Genomic DNA, 20,797 nt, shown 5'->3' on the forward strand with positions numbered 1-20,797 from the left:
GTCGGATGATTTAGTTAGCCGGTACGGGCCTCTAAGGGGTACTTTGCACGCTGCGACATCGCTAGCCTATGATAGCGATGCCGAGCGCGATAGTACCCGCCCCCATCGCACAAGCGATATCTTGTGATAGCTGCCGTAGCGAACATTATCGCTACGGCAGCTTTACACGCACTTACCTGGTCGGCGATGTCGCTGTGACCGCCGAAGAATCCCTCCTTCAAGGAGGCGGTGTGTTCGGCATCACAGAGACGTCACCGCGACGTCACTAATCGGCCGGCCAATAGAAGCGGAGGGGCGGGGATGAGCGGGATTTAAACATCCCACCCACCTCCCTTCCGCATTGCCGGTGGACGGCGAGTGCAGGTAAGGAGATGTTTGTCGCTCCTGCGGGTTTACACACAGCGATATGTGGAGCTGCAGGAACGACAAACAACATCGTACCTGCTGATGCACCGACATTATGAAAATGAACGACGCGACACAGATCACCGAATTTTGACTGTTTCACGCTCGTTCATCTTCTCTCCTAGGCTTTACACGTTGCGACGTCGTTACCGGCGCCGGCTGTACGTCACTTTCGATTTGACCCCGACGATAGTAACGATGTCGCAACGTGCAAAGTACCCCTTACAGCTGGATCAGTCATCTGCCCGCGGCTGTTAATTGGTTAAGTCCCACTGTCAAACTCTGACTATGTGATTTAACAGGTGCCGACAGGGGGGCATGTCATTACCTGACATGATTGTGTGGCGCTGATGGGTTGTCATGGCAAACAGGGTTCATAGGAGATTGTAATTTCTGCTGTACAGTGCAGTGCTGATGCACTGCTATGTATTGCACAAGTTATTGGATGATTGCAGCTTCAGATCAATGGGACACCCATAGCTGCACATCTGGCTCATAGCCCAATATCGTGCAAACACCTTCGAATTATTTGTGTAGACTTTGTTTGATGTCTTATGCTTAGTTTTGTTACATATAATTTCACGTGCAGTACAGAATGGATCACTATGCAGTTGGGCAATACCATGAAGAAACGTTACAAGATCATGTCTCATTTGTAGAGATGAGCGGTGTTCGAATCGAACTGTTCGCCAATCTCAAATTCGACCTGTTTTAGCCGATGTTCGAGTTGTTCGACGAACGCGAACAATTAGCTTCAAGTTCGACAGTTCGAGGTTATGTTCAATAATGGTTCGATCACCAAAAGCGTAACTGGCTTTTCACAGTAATACTGTCATTCAATGTTAATACAGTGTAACCTTGGTTAACAAGAACCATCCATTCTGGGAGTGTGCTTGTTAACCAAGTTACTCATTCAGCAAAGCAAGATTTCCCATAGGAAATCATTACAATGCAGACAATTCGTTCCACAGCTTGTTAAATGTCCCATCCTGGTCCCCTATTGTGCCATTCCACACATGCACAAACACACACAAACACGTATAAACACACAAACATACACAAACATACACGCACACACATATTATGCTCACCTTACCTTCCGTTCCATCGCCGGCCTCCTGGGACTTGCAGTTCGCCGGTACAGGATATGTATCGGGTAACCATGCGACCGATGCACCGGAGCTTCCTCTGTCAGCGCGCTGACATCAAAGACAGGAGCCGCTTGCCTCTGATTGGCCAGCGCGCTGCCTTTGAGTAGCATCTGACAGAGGAAGTTCCTCCCTCGTCGCGATGGTTACCTGATACACGTAGTTCACCGCTACAGGATGTGTATCGGGTAACCATCGCGACAAGGGAGGAACTTCCTCTGTCAGACGCTACTCAAAGGCAGCGCGCTGGCTAATCAGAGGCAAGCGGCTCCTGGCTTTGACGTCAGCGCTCTGGCAGCGGACGTTCCGGCATCGGTAGCGATAGTTACCCGATACACATCCTGTAGCGGCGTACTACATGTATCGGGTAACCTTCGCAACGAGGGAGGAACTTCCTCTGTCAGACGCTACTGAAAGGCAGTGCGCTGGCCAATCAGAGGCTACTGCCTTTGATGTCAGCACTCTGGCAGCGGAAGCTCCAGGGTATCAGTCACATGGTTACCCGATACACATCTTGTACCGGCAAACTGCAAGTCCCAGGAGGCCAGCGATGGAATGGAAGGTAAGGTGAGCATAATATATGTGTGTGCATTCGTGTTTGTGCATGTTTGTATGTGTTTGTGTTTGCCTGCCATTGTTTTCAATGGTGTTCGAAGGTGTTCGAAAGTGTTCGACGAACGTTCGACGAACACACCCGCCGTTCGACGAACCAAACTCGAACACGAGGGGGGTGGCTCATCTCTACTCATTTGTTATACTCTTGGGATTATGGTATAATGTACGGTAGCTAAACCCCTCTAGTTTACCTTCTAGGTAGAGTAACAGCTTGGTGTTAGAATGATTTGGTCACGGAGCTAGTTGTCCAGCCATTTCTCCGAAGGGTACCAGAAGCTATTTTTCAACACAACAGCGGCAGGCCATATCTGGGACATCATTGATTGCCAATTGCCAAGGGAGCTGCCAACTGCGGACCCTGATTATTTGCGTGCCCAAATTAGGAACAGAAATCACTGATGTACATCAGTGTTTTCTTTCCCTGAAGGAGCTTTGACTCCAAAACGCATGGAAGAATAAAATCATGTCCTTGATCTTCAGTTTATTCCACACGGTAGTGGGATATTAACCCCTGTTTTTCTAGCTTCAAACATCTAATACTAGTTTCCTGGCAGAAATAAGTTGAAAAATTTTATATTTACTGCCATAATTATTAAGTTCTTCCTCAGTCAACTTTGTCATAAATCTGGAGTTGTTCATATTCGTGTGCCCTGTAGAAGAATCTGGCAAATACTGCAGATTGCGCCAGGCATGTGCTTTCAATTGTTTAGTACATTTTAAATTCATGCTCTAAAAAACAGGTCATGTATATCAAACAATCATACATAAATATATTACACTGATTATGCAGCAACACTGTCCTCTCTGCACTGTACCTGGGGCGGACATACCATTAGTGCAACTTGTGCAGCCAGACAGGGGCCCTGGAGGTATTGGGCCCACTAACACCTCCAAAGCAGGTGCAATTGTGCATTATAATGAGCTACTGGACTACAAAGGGCCCATATATTGTTTATGTCTGTGTCTGACAATGCATTGCACCATCATAATTAGAACCATCAGCTGCTGATACTGGGACTACCTCATCAGTAACCATCTACACCTCCGAAATGTTTACTTACAGAAGTAAACAATACATGAAATGTTAAAATAATGTGTAATTAGCTAGAAGCCTCAACCTTAACTGCAGCTCAGTTGAAGAGCAATTACAGTCAATCACTTGTATGTAAATGTTTATGGAGGTTCTAAGAACTAGAGATATATGAGAAAAAGTGGCGATCATGGGAGAAGATATTTTTTTAAAATTCTTGTCAGTTGAAAAACAATATTGTTAGTGTTTAACCTGACCATAAAAGATAATTAAAGGCAGGAGAGGACACAGACAGAAAAATGCTTCTACGCAACAACAGTATAAGGAACCTTTGAGTCCAATAGCTCATCATAATGCACAATTCCCCCTGCTTTGGAGGTGAAAGTGGTCCCCTTTTAACTTTTGGGCCCTGGGTTGCACAAGTGATATTGTGCCGCCCCCGTGCCAGCAGCCGGCGCTGCTCGGATCCGGGCCTTCAGTGGTGGTGGCTCGAGGGTCTCCGGACCCAGGGGGCTCGCGGACACGCCGAATAAATGGGGGGACGTAGATGTACGGGCTAGGCCGTAGTAAGTTTGTGACACCACACACGGTGTGTGTGGTGAAGTGGGACACCACCACTGCTGTTATGGGGTACCCGGGGGAGATGTTGTGCAGCAAGTTGTTAACCCCTCCGTGGGTAGGAATGGTGGCCCCGGGATCTGGTTGCTCGGAGCGGGGGATGGCGACCCCAGGGGGTGCTGGTGTACTCACTGCTAGTAAAACACACAAGTCTCTGGTAAATCAAGGTGATGGTGGCCGGTGCCGCGGCCGGTCGCGTTCGGGACCCCCACCTGGCTGGTGGTCTCTATCCTTTTCCTGCACTACTTTGTGTAAGGTGGACTTTCATAGTGTGAAACTCAGGAGTCCGCTCCCGGCTGGATGTGGCCTAAGGAGCCGTGCCCACAGACGCTGGCCCGTGGGATCTATGGGCCCTGACGGTGACCTCTTATCCCTAATCGGTGGGCTGTTGTCTTCAATGAGGGACTTTGGGTGGGACAGGAACCTCTAGTCCTGGCCTCAATCAGTTAATTAACCAGTTCCGCTTGGTTCCGGTCCTGGCTTCAGGGTCCGAGTACCCCCCTTTATGCTCCGGTTTCCGGGTCGGTTCACCATGTCGGTACCGGCGGGCTACAACCCTGTCTCGGTCCACCTCGGTTCTGCCGAGCTGTCTTCCCGTCTCCTGCTGACAGAGACCACTGTCTGCCTCCTAGCCAGCGGCACCAGGGCTCCTACCCTGGTACCATTCAACTTGAACTTCACTGCTGGAGCTACCCTTAGCTCCAGCCCACACTCCTCTCCCAACTGAACTTCAGGCTCAACTGACTTGTTTTCCCGTCCTGGGCTGTCTGGACCCCTGGGTGGGCGTGTCCCAATCGCCTGGTCACGCCCACTGGTGTGTCTATCTTTCCCTAAGGGGGGTGACTAGGTTTTCTGGTTGGCTGTATGTTTCCTAGTGAGGGAACAGTGTAATGCGGGGGCCTAACTGTGACTACCTGGTTTTGCCAGGGCGTCACAATATGTTCACAGTTGATTAAAGGTCTCTGTGCACATAACAGCAGTATGCAACATAGTTTAAAGGGAATCTGTCAGCAGATTTTTGCTATGTAATCTTATAGCAGCATAAATGTAGGGCCAGTGATGTGTCACTTACTTGGCTGTGTTATTGTTTCAATACAATCAGTGTTTCATCAGCAGGAGATTATCACTAGAGGACTAGTTGTCTCTTGCTATGTAGTCCTCTTGTGTTGTATAACCCCACACCCACTACTAATTGGCATCTTTCTGCCAATTTACAGTGTACACAGAAAGCTGCCAATCAGTGGTGTGGACGGGGTTATACGCAGCTCAACATTTAGAGAACTGGTAGATCTGCAGCAGAGAAATCAAGGATTATATCAAAATGACAGCAAGCAATATTGTAAGTGATATATCACTGGAATCCGGATCTCTCCCTATGCGTCATGCTGCTCATGGAGAATGTGGCAAAAATCTGGTGACCGTTCTATTTAAAAATAAAAAACAAAAGAATGGCCAAAGCTTATTATTGATGGCTAACTACTTAACAACAACACCTAAGATATCAAATTGAGCTAGAAGCCAGAAAAGTATTCTTTTTCATAAAAGATTTTTTAAAGTGATTAAAAATATAGTAGACAAAAGTGATTACAATGCACAAATTGGGGGATATGCAAAGAACATTCCTCTTCATCATACCAAGAAGATACCATGAAGAAAAAGCCCCTGGCGAAACGTGCGTCAGGGTATCTACTCCTCTTCACATCCTGCACAGTATTTTTCTCCAGCCTGACACTCTGTCTCCATTTTCACTGTCTTGTTTATTCCAGGTTATTAGCCATTCTGCTGCATTCCTGTGTATATTCTATTAGGCTCTTTGTCTTTCTCATGGAGATTTATATATATAAGGCTTTTTCTTTCTTATGCCTAATTACTTTGTAGGGCCATTTATATGACCCTACGTGTTCACAGGTATATAGTTTTTGCAGCAGTTCCTTGTGGCTATATTTGAATTTAGCTTCTGAGACTGTGCAATATCCATTTTCTTGTATACCATACCTTTTTATTTTTTGTTTCTCTTGTGTATTTCCTTAGGGTCTGTGTAATATATTGAGTTACTAATTTCTGACTCTTACGTAGCAATTTTGCACATCTGGGTTGGTGCAATAACAATATATTTTTTTTCCTGGGCTGTGCAATAAATATATTGAACTTTCTATTTCTAATGTTATACTTGCACTAGCTTGAATGAATGAATATATATATATATATATATATATATATATATATATATATATATATGTATGTATGTATATATATATATATGTATGTATATATATATATATATATATATATATATATATATATATATATACTGTATATGCTTTTTTGGATCAACCATTTGGATCAAAACTATTTTGTGCACAACAGTGATCTTTAGTGACTATGTTTGGGAAATCTATACAATGGGCAACTTTTTCAAGCAACATCTAATGGATATTTGTCATTTTTTTGTATTTCTAAATATGTCGTTCTGGTATAAACACGTGACTATATGGATGGTATGAGGAGGAGGAATGTTCTTTGCATAGCCCCCAATTCGTTCATTGTAATCACTTTTGTCTACTCCATTTTTAATCACTTCAATAAAGGAAAAATCTTTTATGAAAAAGAATACTTTTCTGGCTTCTAAAGCGGGCTTTACACGCTACGATTTCGCTACAGCGATCTCGTTGGGGTCACGGATTTTGTGACGCACATCCGGCCGCTGTAGAGATCTCGTTACGTGTGACTCCTAGGAGCGATTTTGGATCGTTGCAAAAACGTCCAAAATCGCTCTTCGTTTACATGGGGGTCCGCTGCCAGTTATCGCTGCTGTCGCAGGGGCGAAGTTGTTCCTCGTTCCTGCGGCAGTGCACATCGCTACATGTGATGCCGCAGGAATGAGGAACATCTCCTTACCTGCCTCCGGCCACAATGCGGAAGGAAGAAGGTGGGCGGGATGTTACGTCCCGCTCATCTCCGCCCCTCCGCTTTCATTGGGCGGCCGCTTAGTGACGTCGCTGTGACGCAGAACGGACCGCCCCCTTAGAAAGGAGGCGGTACGCCGGTCACAGCGACGTCACTATGCAGGTAAGTATGTGTGACGGGGGTGCCAGATTTTGTGCGCGACGTTCAGCGATATTCCCGATTCGCACAAGCGATGGGGGTGGGTTGCATGCTAGCGATATCGGGACGGATATCGCAGCATTTAAAGCCACCCTAACTCAATTTGATCTCTTAGGTGTTCCACTTAAAGGAAACCCTAAATACTTGGCTATGAAGCTGTCAATGTGGTTTCACAAAATATGTCACAATTTGTGGCAAAAAGCCCCACTAATGCTATGTGTATGGGCACCCTAGAAAAAATAATATATCGTTTTCACCTATTACTATAGAAAAGATACATGTTGATAAAAGTTAACTCATTTCTCCATTTTAACTCAATCACTCTATTTTTTGTTTTCTGTTTCCATCCTCCCCCTTCTCTCCTTCTATCCTGTCCCCGCTTTCTTTGTCTATACAGACAGTAACTTTGTCCTTGGCAATGCTCAGCTGCCGCACTCCTACCCTGTGGTGTATTGCTCAGATGGGTTTTGTGAGTTGACTGGATTTGCCCGGGCGGAGGTCATGCAGCGGTCCTGTGCGTGTACCTTTCTGTATGGCTCAGATACTGGAGAACAGGTCAAGCAGTGCATCCAAAAAGCCCTGAACGATAAACAGGAGCTGAAGGCTGAGCTACTGCTATACAGGAAAAATGGTGAGTGGCCTGGAATTAACCATGTAAACCGTAAATATACACTACTTATCAGTATGGTGTATAGAGACTGAATGTGAGTCAAAGATTTATATCTGTATACAGTATTTGTTATCTCTCCATCTATCTACTGTATCTAGATCACTGAGGATATACAGTGATCACTATGGCACAAAGACTGGGATAACAAAAATAATACCCAGCTGATATTAAAATATGTCACCGTTCCGAGAGTTTGCTCACAGATCCCAATAATCTGGCTGAGATTCACTGACTGTCTCATTTTGTGAATGTATGTGTGTTGATTTCAATAGGAAAAGAAGGATCAGCCGCTGCCAGACCCCTGAGACAACAGATTATCTTCCAAGGGAACAAAAGATTAGCAATTTTGGTATCCAACATGCCCCGGTTATATGTTGTCAGGAGACAGTAAGGGGTACTTTGCACACTGCGACATCGCAAGCCGATGCTGCGATGCTGAGCGCGATAGTCCCCGCCCCGTCGCAGCAACGATATCCTTGTGATAGCTGCCGTAGCGAACATTATCGCTACGGCAGCTTCACATGGACTCACCTGTCCTGTGACCGTCGCTCTGGCCGGCGACCCGCCTCCTTGTTAAGGGGGCGGGTCGTGCGGCGTCATAGCGACGTCACACGCCAGGCGGCCAAACGGAGCGGAGGGGCGGAGATGAGTGGGATGTAAACATCCCGCCCACCTCCTTCCTTCCGCATATCCTACGGAAGCCGCAGTGACGCCGGTAGGAGATGTTCCTCGCTCCTGCGGCTTCACACACAGCGATGTGTGCTCCCGCAGGAGCGAGGAACAACATCGGACTGTCGCGTCAGCGTAATGATGGATTACGCCGACGCTGCACCGATGATACGATTACGACGCTTTTGCGCTCGTTAATCGTATCATCGAGCCTTTACACACTACGATGTCGCATGCGATGCCGGAAGTGCGTCATTTTCAATTTGACCCCACCGACATCGCACCTGCGATGTCGTAGTGTGCAAAGCCCGCCTAAGGCGGCATAAAGATCCCGTCACTTAGTCACCTCCAAATTCCTTCCCAAAGCCCAGCAGATTCTAATCAAGTTTGTATGAAACATTTCTTGTCTCTGCAAAGGACCCGAGTTGTGTTTGAGGTGTATTAGATGACTGTCCATTTCAATAGCTAAAGCAGGCTTTACACGCTACAACAAATCTAACGATGTGTCGGCGGAGTCACGTCGTAAGTGACACACATCCGGCATCGTTAGTGTTGTTGCAGCGTGTGACAGCTATGTGCAATTGAACGTAAAACCGTTCATCGCATACACGTCGTTCATTTCCTTAAAATTGCACGTCGAGTTGTTCAATGTTCCCTAGGCAGCACACATCGTAGTGTGTGACACCCCGGGAACGATGAACAGATCTTTCCTGCATCCCGCGGCTCCCGCCAGCAATGCGGAAGGAAGGAGGTGGGCGGGATGTTTACATCCCACTCATCTCCGCCCCTCCGCTTCTATTGGCCGGCTGCCAAGTGACGTCGCTTTGACGCCGAACGTCCCTCCCACTCCAGGAAGTGGATGTTCGCCACCCACAGCGAGGTCATATGGAGGGGTAAGTACGTGTGATGGCAAATAATCGTTTGTGCGACACAGTCAACAAATTGAACGTGCCGCACATACGATGGGGGTGGGTGTAACGGGGGCAGGGGGCGCCTCAGGGGGTGTAGTCGGGTCCCCTCGCCTTGTGGGCCGCAGGCTGAACCCCGGCCCGGCCGTCACTTGCAAAGCAGGTGTGTTGTTGGGGCAGAGTGTGGATGCATGGGGCCCATTCATGACAGCGTTCTTTCTGTGCTCTCCAGCTCCTTCTTCACTTTCAGGAAAGAGACAATTGCAGGCAGCAGATAAACCAAACACCGTTTTATTAGACAAAGCTTCCATCTTTCTGATTGCAGCAGTCTTACTTTAGTACGTTACAAGTTACAAGTCCTTTCCTACGAAAACGGTTTCCTTCTTCTCTACGGGCACTTTCCTTTGCCTGCAGGGGCCAATTGTTATCCCCCTAGCAGTGGTACTCCTATCCCGATTTTAGTCCAGCCCTTTCCCAGGGATTTGTATTGAACTAGGGGACGGCTCCAGTACTCACTACCGGCTCCGGATTAGCTCCAACTTCTTCGCTCCACTGCCACAGCACCCACTCCTGCACTCTGCCCCGCCACTTCTCCTCAGCTCACTCTCCTGTTACATCTCCCAGCACACTGGACTCTGCATTCAGAGCCCAACCCCCCTTCTCTTCCCTCCTAGGCTGCACTGCCCCTTCCTTCCCTGTCACTGTTACCAGGGGAACCACTCACTACACTGGCACCTAGGGGGGGAGAACCGTACATAACACACAACATTGTACAATGTGCCACCATACTCCTGTGGCGTCTTCAGGGGGGGAAAAACGTCTTCTCCACACTAGGGGTCTGTCCACCCCTTACATTCCTCCCCTCTTTAACCTCAGCCTCCTGGCGAGGTTCCGCACCTGCAAGACAATGCATATGGAAGACACACACACGTTTCTTCAGCAGTATTCTTTTTCTTTCTTATCAATAAAAAAAAACATTTTAAAACTAACGTATCAAAGCACACCAGATTGGCACACAAGTCCGGTGCCCGGAATCCCTCCAGGGGAGCTCCCGGTCTTGGCTGATCTTCTGCCCGGAGGCTCTCCTCAAGCGCTCCCGGTCTTAGATGAGCCGCGACCAACAGAAACAAAAGGGTTCTTTACTTAACAGTCGCGGGAGAAGTCCATGCATAGTCCCTGCATTCTTCTATTCCCGGGTTCAGTTCTTTTAACGTAGCTTTAACCATAAACACTCACCGGCTTCCAACAGTACCGGCTTTCGACAACAAACAGATCTTTTTCTTCCGGATGATTAACCCTCACGCTGGGTGGTATGCACGCAGCCATTCAGCCCGCTGGGCCCTCACATGGTCGGAGAGGGACTGTCCAGGTAAGCGGGGTAGCCTACGAAACAGCTCATAACCCGGTAGCTCCGGTACTTCCTTCTCCGGTTCAGGCCCTTCAGCCTCCTGCGGGGGTGAGGGGGTAGCTGGACGGGACCGCAGTGGGCTGCCGACAACAACTACCGGGTGCGACACCATACTCTGATGTATCACCAGTAATGCCGATGCTTCTCTTGGCTTGTCTCCAGCCGTAGGTTCGGCGGCCGCTTTTGGCGCGACCGTCGGGGTACTCTTCAGCCCACAGGCTTCAGCGAGCGCTTGCTTATGCTGAGCGCGCCACGCTCTGTTCTCCATTCTGCTTGGTCCAGGTATTGGAGTTTGCTTCTTCTTCCACTGCCGGGGTTGCAATCGCGCCGGGGAAGGTGGAGGCGGTTCTTCTTTTCCCGCTTCTGCCCATACTCCGCACCCGGCCTCACCCACCAGGTCGGCACAGCGTTTGCGACGCCTCTTCTTTCTTGCGGCGCCGCCCACGTCTCTAGACCTCTGCAGTATCTCGGGGCAAGCACCTCCCCTCTTTGGGCGGTGCACTCCGGGCTTCTTCCTTACAAGCCAGCCCAGCGCTTTTCGTTTGGCGCCCACTTTTCGCGCCTTCACTAAATCCATGAGGACGGCCGCCATCTTGCCGCCATCTTGTGGCCTGTTCAGTACATCAGGCACCACTTGGTCTCTCCTCGGGGTTTCTCTTCTGCGGGCTTGATCCTGCCGACTACGCCAAAATGTAACGGGGGCAGGGGGCGCCTCAGGGGGTGTAGTCGGGTCCCCTCGCCTTGTGGGCCGCAGGCTGAACCCCGGCCCGGTCGTCACTTGCAAAGCAGGTGTGTTGTTGGGGCAGAGTGTGGATGCATGGGGCCCATTCATGACAGCGTTCTTTCTGTGCTCTCCAGCTCCTTCTTCACTTTCAGGAAAGAGACAATTGCAGGCAGCAGATAAACCAAACACCGTTTTATTAGACAAAGCTTCCATCTTTCTGTTTGCAGCAGTCTTACTTTAGTACGTTACAAGTTACAAGTCCTTTCCTACGAAAACGGTTTCCTTCTTCTCTACGGGCACTTTCCTTTGCCTGCAGGGGCCAATTGTTATCCCCCTAGCAGTGGTACTCCTATCCCGATTTTAGTCCAGCCCTTTCCCAGGGATTTGTATTGAACTAGGGGACGGCTCCAGTACTCACTACCGGCTCCGGATTAGCTCCAACTTCTTCGCTCCACTGCCACAGCACCCACTCCTGCACTCTGCCCCGCCACTTCTCCTCAGCTCACTCTCCTGTTACATCTCCCAGCACACAGGACTCTGCATTCAGAGCCCAACCCCCCTTCTCTTCCCTCCTAGGCTGCACTGCCCCTTCCTTCCCTGTCACTGTTACCAGGGGAACCACTCACTACACTGGCACCTAGGGGGGGAGCACCGTACATAACACACAACATTGTACAATGTGCCACCATACTCCTGTGGCGTCTTCAGGGGGGGAAAAACGTCTTCTCCACACTAGGGGTCTGTCCACCCCTTACATTGGTATGATCGCATACGATATCGTATGTGATATCATAAGGTGTAAAGCGGGCTTTAGTCTGCCCCTTCCCTCTCACAGCGAATGTAGAGACATAATATGGGGCTCTCTTACCAATTAAAGAGTTCTTTTTTTTATCAATTACCAAATGAAACAAGGAGTCAGCCGGCCCCTTCGACACAAAGCTGTGATCCTATAATGAGCCAGAAATGCCCTCCTGTGTCTGACACAAACTGGAAGAAAACCTGTCTGATCCCATGACCAGCCGAAAATCAGGACCTTTTACAGATCAGAACCTCATCAATAAGTTCTATAACGTATGACGTAAGACTTCTTTCACATGTTGGTTCAAATTTAAAGGGAACCTGTCACTAGATTTGCCCCTAATAAGCTACGGCCACCATCAGTGAGCCCCTATGTACAGCATTCTAGAATGTTGTATATAATGTAAAAAAAAACCACTTTTATTATACTCACCTAAGGGGTGGTCTGGTCGGATGGGTGTCGCTGCTCTCCAGTCCAGTACCTCCTTCTTTTACCCAGCCCAGTGTGAATGACATGTCCTGTGTCATCCACATAGGCTGGCATTGCGGTCCTGCCAGACGCACTTGTCTCTACCCTGCTGCGTGCAGATCGATGTACTGTAATGCGCAGGCGTGAGGAAAGGTTAAAGCCTCCCCCCCCCCGCATGCACACCTCAGCAGGCCAAACGAAAGTGCATTTGTGCAGGACCGCAATGCCAACCTGTGTGGATGACATAGGACACATCATTCACACTGGGCTGGGAGAGCAGTGACACCCATCGGACCAGACCACCCCCTAGGTGAGTATAATAAAAGTGGTTTTTTTACATTATACAGAGCGGCCTGGGCTCACTGATAGTGACCACAGGTTATAGGGGCCAAATCTGGTGATAGGATTCCTTTAAGGGGCAGATCCAGCACTAATTAAAAACTGCCTTAGGCCTCATTCAGATGTCTGTTTTTCCTGTGCGTGTTATATCCGTGTTTTTTCATATAGAACAAGTACCCATTATAATCTATAGGGCTATTCACATATCCATATTGTTTTATGGACCATATATCAGCAATAGAAATCACAGAGGCATGTTGGATTCTGATCTGAGTCACTGATGAAAATCACTCATATAGGTCTATGGGTCCATGAAAATCACAGACAGCACACTGTTGCCATGTGGTAGGAAAAGCTTTGCAATTTTTTTTTCCATACGAGTAATTCACTAATGAATCACTGATGATAAAAATACTGTCCAAACACTGATGAAAATTGGACTGTTTTTGTGTACAAGAAAAATCATTAACGTCTGAATGCGGCCTAAAAGGAGTGGTTCGAAGGGCAAAGTGCGAGACCAGTGATGTCACTTGGGGATGATGCTGGTCTTTGCAGGCTGGATATTCTGCCAATTTATTTATTTTAATTTGTTTACTTAATTCACTTTATATAGCCCTATTAATTCAACAGGGCTTTACAGACGTGATCATCGTTTGCTCCATTGGGGCTCACAATCTAAATTCCCTATCAGTATATTTTTTGGAGTGTGAGGGGAAACCAGAGAACTTGGAGGAAACCTACATGAACACAGGGAGAACATACAAACTCCTTGCAGATGTTGTCCTTGTCCTGTTGCCACCTTGTTACTACTGATCTGAGCCGACAACAGAGAGCACTGTCATTGTGCACATCACACACTGCACACCGACTAGCCCAGTCCCTAAAACGAGCATCACTGATGATATTTCATTTCAGGGAGGGGGCGGAGGTTGTGGTAATGAGCACATCCTCTGATGACACTTTGAGTATCCCAGCATGCACTGGGATGCTCAAGAAAATGGGGGGGGGGGAAATACAATAGCAGTTAGATACAGTAGTTAGGGAAGGACAAGGCTTTTTTAAGGTATTTTTTTTTATTAGAAATTAGTTTAGATTACATCACTAAATAGATAACCATTTTGATAAAAATTACTTTGGCCTTTGGACCACCCCTGTAAAAACATTTAAACAGGACCTTTCACCAAATTTTTCACGTTGAAATGGACACAAGATGTAATAGTGCCTGATGCCTGAATAAAATGTTTGGGGTTTTTGTTTTTTGTTTTAATTTCTCTTTTCCTTTGAGGAGATAATGGCAATCAAAGAATTTGGCACTTAATGAGTTAGTTTTTGTAAAGTCCAATTGGGTGTTATCAGATAGTTTTGAGTTTTCCACTGTATGAGGCTGACCAATCATAAGCAGACAGCAACAATACAGCAGAAAAAGAACACACCCACAATAGGTCAGAGCAGGTTTCTCAGTGTGTGAGATGTGATCACACTTATGTCTTTTATGCTGAAGAAACTTGTACTTTTCCTGCAGTGAAAGGAGGCTGTCGTCACATCTCACACAGAAACAGCCTTTTCTGGACTAGTCCTGTGTGAGATGTAATGATCCCGCTCTAATCTCACTGCAGAATACTGTAACTGCAAACTGCCCTGAGCAAAACAGGCATAGATGTTATTACTGGCAGATCTCTGGATAGTATGGTTGAGGCGCAGTACAGCAGAGGTGACAATGCTAGGAGAGAGAAGAGCTGATAGCAAAGTTTGTAAAGTGGCACAGATAAGCACAGCGATGCTGCCCCTCCCCCCCACCGAGACAATATCTGAAAGGTGTTAGCAATCTGTGCTTCTAATGTTGCTGGAGGTTAGATGAGGAAATCTCATGTGCCGCCCCCACGCCTGTAGCAGCCAGGCTGCTCGGATCCGGAACTGCTGTGTGGCTTGAGGGATCCTCCGGACCCGGGGGTCACGCGGACACGTCAAATGAAAAGGGGGGGACGTAGTTGTACGGGCTTGGCTGTACTCAGTTTGTGACGCCACCCACGGTGTGTGGTGAAAGGTGGCACCACCGCTGCTGTTGTGGGACACCCCGGGGAGATGTAATGGCAGCTGGATGTTAACCCCTCCGTGGGTAGGGATGGTTGCCCCGGGGCCCAGTGGCTCTGTGCAGAGGATGGCGATGGCAGGGTCCTGCGCGCCCGGACGTACCAGGGGATGTTTGGTTACTCACAGTTGAATAAATCACACAAGTCCTTTGGTAAACCAAGGTGCTGGTGGCCGGCCGCCGCGGCCGGTTGTACTTTGGTCCCCCACCCGGGATGATGGTCGCCGTCTTTTCCCTCTGCACTGTTTTTGCTTGTGTTAGACTTCCCGGTATGGAACACCCAGCCCCATCCTCCACTCCTCTCCACTTGAACTCTAGATTTCAACTACTGGCTTTCCTGCCCTGGGCTGTCTAGAACCCTGGGTGGGCGTTTCCTAACCAACTGGTCCCACCCACTAGTGTGCCTGTCTTGCCCTGAGAGGGGTGGCTAGGGTTTCAGGTCGGTTGTATGTAAGCCTGTGAGGGATGGTGTTATGCGAGGGGCCTAATGTGTGACTACCTGGTTCTGCCAGGGCGTCACACTCACCCACTGAGAAATCTATTCCAAGCTATGGTGGAGGTGTATTTTTTTTCTGCTGAGTGTTGTTACCTGCTTTGGATTGGTCCACACCATACAATGGAAGAAGCACATGTGGCGACCCTGAGGCTTCCGTCGCCACAGGTCATTGCACCCCATCAGCGGTGTGATGCCCCATTCTGGGAGAGGAAGAGAGGGAACTCCGGTCCCCTGGTAAATCCACACTACACCCATTGTTAGGTACATACTGGGACCAGGGAAAGTGGCAGGCAACCCTCCCATGCTGCATGCTGAGAGGGGCTGTAAGACCCATCCCTGCTCCCATAGGGTGGTAGCTTAGCAACTGGGGAGGTGGGAGGAGCCACCAGAGAGCAGATAGAGAAAGGAAGGTCAAGTTAGTTTCAGTTTACCTCAGGGAGTGAGAGAGTGAGGAGCCAGCATGTAGTTGGAGAAGAAGAACGAGAGAAAGGAGGGAGGAGGAGGCTTGCTGGAGGCAGGCAAGGAGGAGAAAAGAAAGAAAGGAAGGAAAGAAAGCTCCAAGTCAAGCAGGAGCAGAGAAACAGAAGGAGACGCTTCCTGGTGAAGATCCTGGGACCCAGAGGTCCAGGTGACACCACGCAGAGACAGAAGGAGTCGCAGGGCCACGGGTAGTCCTGGAGGTACCACGAGCAGTCCTTGTTAGGTACCGAAGAGAGGGCCTAGAGGCGCCACGGGTAGTTGCAGGCTGCGGTGGCCTGTTCCACATTAACATCGGTGGAGTGATTAAGCTGCGACAGGGGACGGTCCCTAGAGACTGGAGGAGTGCAAAGACAATCTCCAAACAGTAAAAACCGAGGCCCAGGGAAGGTTGTAGACTCCCAGGGCCAGAACCCATAGCAGACCTTCAGAAAAGGGGTAATCAGCCGACAGGTGACCCCCCAGCCTGGAGGCTGTAGTGGAGGCCGAGCCAGGTCCACCCTAACAAAAGCAAGGCTAAGGGAGACAGCAGAAGAAAGAGACACTAAGAGAAGGGCACCGGCATTCACTCTCAGAGTCACCCAGAAACGGCGGAGGTCCCTGACAGTGGTCCCAGCAGCCCGAGGGTCCCTGCAGAACTGTGAGTAAAGAACTTGAACTGCACCCTTGAAGTGGTCTCTGTTATTTCAGCTGCATAGACATTCACAAGCACCAACTGTGCCCCGGGCATTGCTCCACCTGTGGGGAGCAGTACCACCATTGCTGCCATAACATCATCACCCCGGAGGCCTTACACAGCAGCGGCGGCTTAATAGCCACATACCACAGGTGGCGTCACGAACACAAACTTAAAGTCATCAGCCACATATTCTACTGACACCCACCAGGGCCACGGAGCCGGGCCCAGCCACCACTGACTACCAACGGACTAGTCCGGCCCGGCACCGGGTGTCCCATAGCCCTGTGGTGGGCGAGTCAACTTTTGGCGTCGCGAACAGGATTTCGTGCCCGGTCTAACCGGGTACTGTGCGCCTGAAGAATCGTGTGACAGACTGTGTACTTTACTGAGAAACCGCCGCCATTAGCGCTGCTGAGAGCGGGAAGAAGGGGGGCGTGCAAGAAGAAAGGGCGCGAAGAGAAGCCCCGCCCCCTTGTCCAAGAAAAGCGCGCGAAGCGGTGCCCGCCATAGAAGGCGGAGGAAGAAAAGATGGCGCGTGAAGAAGCTAAAAGGATGGACTCCGAGCAACGAGCGGCCAGAGGAGGAGTGGCCGAGCCGGGACACACACCTCAGAACTGGGTTGTGTCCTGCGTCCTGGAGAGCGGAGAAGATCCAGCAGCCGCTGCAGAGCCGGGTAAAGAGAGTGACACCCCCAGCCGGCGGAGCCCGGATTGCCAGGTGGGGTTCCTGCCCGGTCCTCCTGCAGGCGCGCGTGCCACGACCGCAGCTCCGATACCAGCACCCTGCAGCAAGACAGCGACCACCAGAACACCGGAGATGCTACTGAGGGGTGAGTCATTTAATGCCCCTGCCGGCGCGAGAGCCCCAACCCCCGCTGCCATGCCCGCGGTCCCTGGAGGGACGCCCAGCACGGCGACGCCGATCCGGGCCGCAGCTACGCCAGATGCGGCCCGCAAAGATTCCGCCGCCGGAGCGGCGCCCATCCACACCGCAGCAGCGACGCCAAGCCCGGCCCGGCCAGCTCTGGCCCCAGCAGCGATGCCCCGCTCGGACAAGCAAGATTCCGCCGCAGCGGCGACGTTAATCCACGCCGCAGATGCGGCCCGCCAAGCCCAGGCCGCAGATTGTGCTGACCGCTGTCTACCTGCTTCCAGGTGGGGAGCCGGAGAAGAATCCCTACATGTAAAGAAGTAAGAAGCAGCTGGACTGTATATAGCCCCTGTCTGCCCCTCATTCTTTTTGAAGATGTCCCTTGTGTTCTGCCCCTTATTCTTTTTGAAGACGACACCCTTTCCTGCTGTCTGCCCCTCATGCTTTTCGAAGACGTCACCCCCATGTTTATGTGTTACCGGGCCACTGAACTGGAATGTGGGCCCCGGTGAATGTGTATGTGTCTTATGTAACCAGGCCATTGGACTTAGTGGCTGGTTGATTATGTCCCATTATTGTTTGATTGAAAGAAGCGAACTGCCAGGCTACTGGACTTGTTGTAGCCGAAACTGTATATAGTTGCACCTGTTGTGCCCCCTACCAGAATTATGGGGGAAGTGCCCAAACTGTGCAATGAACTGAAAGTGCACACATAGTTTCTTTATAAGAAGTTTGCAACGTTAAAGTGATTATGCCTCCCATAAAGGGAAGAAATGTTTTATTGTTTTATGTTTTGCATACCAAAAATGTTTTGCAGTTCTCCCACATGTTTTTGTTGTTTTTCAGCCCGAGGACGTGCTGGGATTTGCTGTGGGGGAGTGTGGCGCCCCTGAGGCTTCCGTCGCCACAGGTCATTGCACCCCATCAGCGGTGTGATGCCCCATTCTGGGAGAGGAAGAGAGTGAACTCCGGTCCCCTGGTAAATCCACACTACACCCATTGTTAGGTACATACTGGGACCAGGGAAAGTGGCAGGCAACCCTCCCATGCTGCATGCTGAGAGGGGCTGTAAGACCCATCCCTGCTCCCATAGGGTGGTAGCTTAGCAACTGGGGAGGTGGGAGGAGCCACCAGAGAGCAGATAGAGAAAGGAAGGTCAAGTTAGTTTCAGTTTACCTCAGGGAGTGAGAGAGTGAGGAGCCAGCATGTAGTTGGAGAAGAAGAACGAGAGAAAGGAGGGAGGAGGAGGCTTGCTGGAGGCAGGCAAGGAGGAGAAAAGAAAGAAAGGAAGGAAAGAAAGCTCCAAGTCAAGCAGGAGCAGAGAAACAGAAGGAGACGCTTCCTGGTGAAGATCCTGGGACCCAGAGGTCCAGGTGACACCACGCAGAGACAGAAGGAGTCGCAGGGCCACGGGTAGTCCTGGAGGTACCACGAGCAGTCCTTGTTAGGTACCGAAGAGAGGGCCTAGAGGCGCCACGGGTAGTTGCAGGCTGCGGTGGCCTGTTCCACATTAACATCGGTGGAGTGATTAAGCTGCGACAGGGGACGGTCCCTAGAGACTGGAGGAGTGCAAAGACAATCTCCAAACAGTAAAAACCGAGGCCCAGGGAAGGTTGTAGACTCCCAGGGCCAGAACCCATAGCAGACCTTCAGAAAAGGGGTAATCAGCCGACAGGTGACCCCCCAGCCTGGAGGCTGTAGTGGAGGCCGAGCCAGGTCCACCCTAACAAAGGCAAGGCTAAGGGAGACAGCAGAAGAAAGAGACACTAAGAGAAGGGCACCGGCATTCACTCTCAGAGTCACCCAGAAACGGCGGAGGTCCCTGACAGTGGTCCCAGCAGCCCGAGGGTCCCTGCAGAACTGTGAGTAAAGAACTTGAACTGCACCCTTGAAGTGGTCTCTGTTATTTCAGCTGCATAGACATTCACAAGCACCAACTGTGCCCCGGGCATTGCTCCACCTGTGGGGAGCAGTACCACCATTGCTGCCATAACATCATCACCCCGGAGGCCTTACACAGCAGCGGCGGCTTAATAGCCGCATACCACAGGTGGCGTCACGAACACAAACTTAAAGTCATCAGCCACATAGTCTACTGACACCCACCAGGGCCACGGAGCCGGGCCCAGCCACCACTGACTACCAACGGACTAGTCCGGCCCGGCACCGGGTGTCCCATAGCCCTGGGGTGGGCGAGTCACACACACCCCCAGTAAAAACTGTCTGATAACACCTACTTGGCTATAGCAAAGGTTAACTCAATAGGTGACAAATACTTTGATAGATAATATCTTCACAATGGAGAGGTAAAATTAAAAAAAAAAAAAATAAAACATTTAATTCCGCTCCGCAGGCTCTATTAAATTCAGTCCAGTTCAAGATGAAAAACTGCTAAAACTCCTCTTTAATAACACTTTTCTTATATCTGGACAGCAGGCTTGCAAACCTGAAACTTATGATAGATTAAAAAGATTCTAACACATGCAGAAAGAAATATACTGCTATAAATGCATTACCAGCAGGAATAGATGACCTGTCTGTCACATACAGGAGGTAGGCAGCGGGCAGACAAAAGACAGAGGCAGAGGCAGAGGCAGGAGAGCTGGAAGTGCTGTGCACACTGCTTGTGAAACTCATTAGCATTCAATTCCAACTATGGAGACCGCAAAACTGATTTCTACAAGATAGGTATTTAATCAGCATTAAGGCGTGTTTATATACATGTCATTAGTTTCAGGTATAAAATCCTGATGCAGGTACTCATTAAAGGGAATCTGTCACCAGGTTTTTGTCACCTAATCTGAGAGCAGCATAACATAGGGGCAGAGATCCTGATTCTAGCGATGTATCACTTGGCTGCTTGATGTAGTTTTGATAAATTACAGTTTAATCAGCAGTAGATTATCCTCCGAGGACTAGTAAACCTGCTGCCAGGTAGTCAAGCATATTCATGCACTCTGTATAACTCTTCCCCTACCATTGATTGGCAGCTTTCTGTGTAAACTGTACATGAGCTGTCAATCAATGGTGTGGGTGGGGTTATACAGAGCTCCTAGATCTACAGCAGAGAAAACCATGAATTTATCTTAATGCCAGCAAGCAGCTCAGTAAGTGACACATGACTGAAATGAGGGTATCTTCCCCTACATCATGCTGCTCTCAGATGGGGTAGCAAAACCTGGTGATAGATTCCCTTGGGCTAAACATTTACAGCATTGTACTTTGTTCCTAAAGCCCAACATATACACAGTAGATATGTCAGTCGGATAATGGCTTGGCG

At 49.4% G+C, this 20,797-nt stretch overlaps 1 protein-coding gene across 3 annotated transcripts in view; it reads left to right on the plus strand.

Annotated features, from left to right (window-relative positions):
* The window catches only part of KCNH3 (potassium voltage-gated channel subfamily H member 3), a 166,178-nt gene that overhangs the window by 47,872 nt on the left and 97,509 nt on the right, over positions 1–20,797 (plus strand). For 2 of the 3 annotated variants that reach the window (XM_075336943.1, XM_075336944.1), the window contains exon 3: positions 7,319–7,552. In XM_075336943.1, the coding sequence (XP_075193058.1) occupies positions 7,319–7,552 (234 nt within the window). Of the gene's footprint in view, positions 1–7,318; positions 7,553–20,797 lie in introns of those variants that run through there. The other variant, XM_075336945.1, reaches the window with a different exon arrangement.

The sequence above is a fragment of the Anomaloglossus baeobatrachus genome, chromosome 2, assembly GCF_048569485.1.
Source record: "Anomaloglossus baeobatrachus isolate aAnoBae1 chromosome 2, aAnoBae1.hap1, whole genome shotgun sequence".
Lineage (NCBI taxonomy): Eukaryota > Metazoa > Chordata > Amphibia > Anura > Aromobatidae > Anomaloglossus > Anomaloglossus baeobatrachus.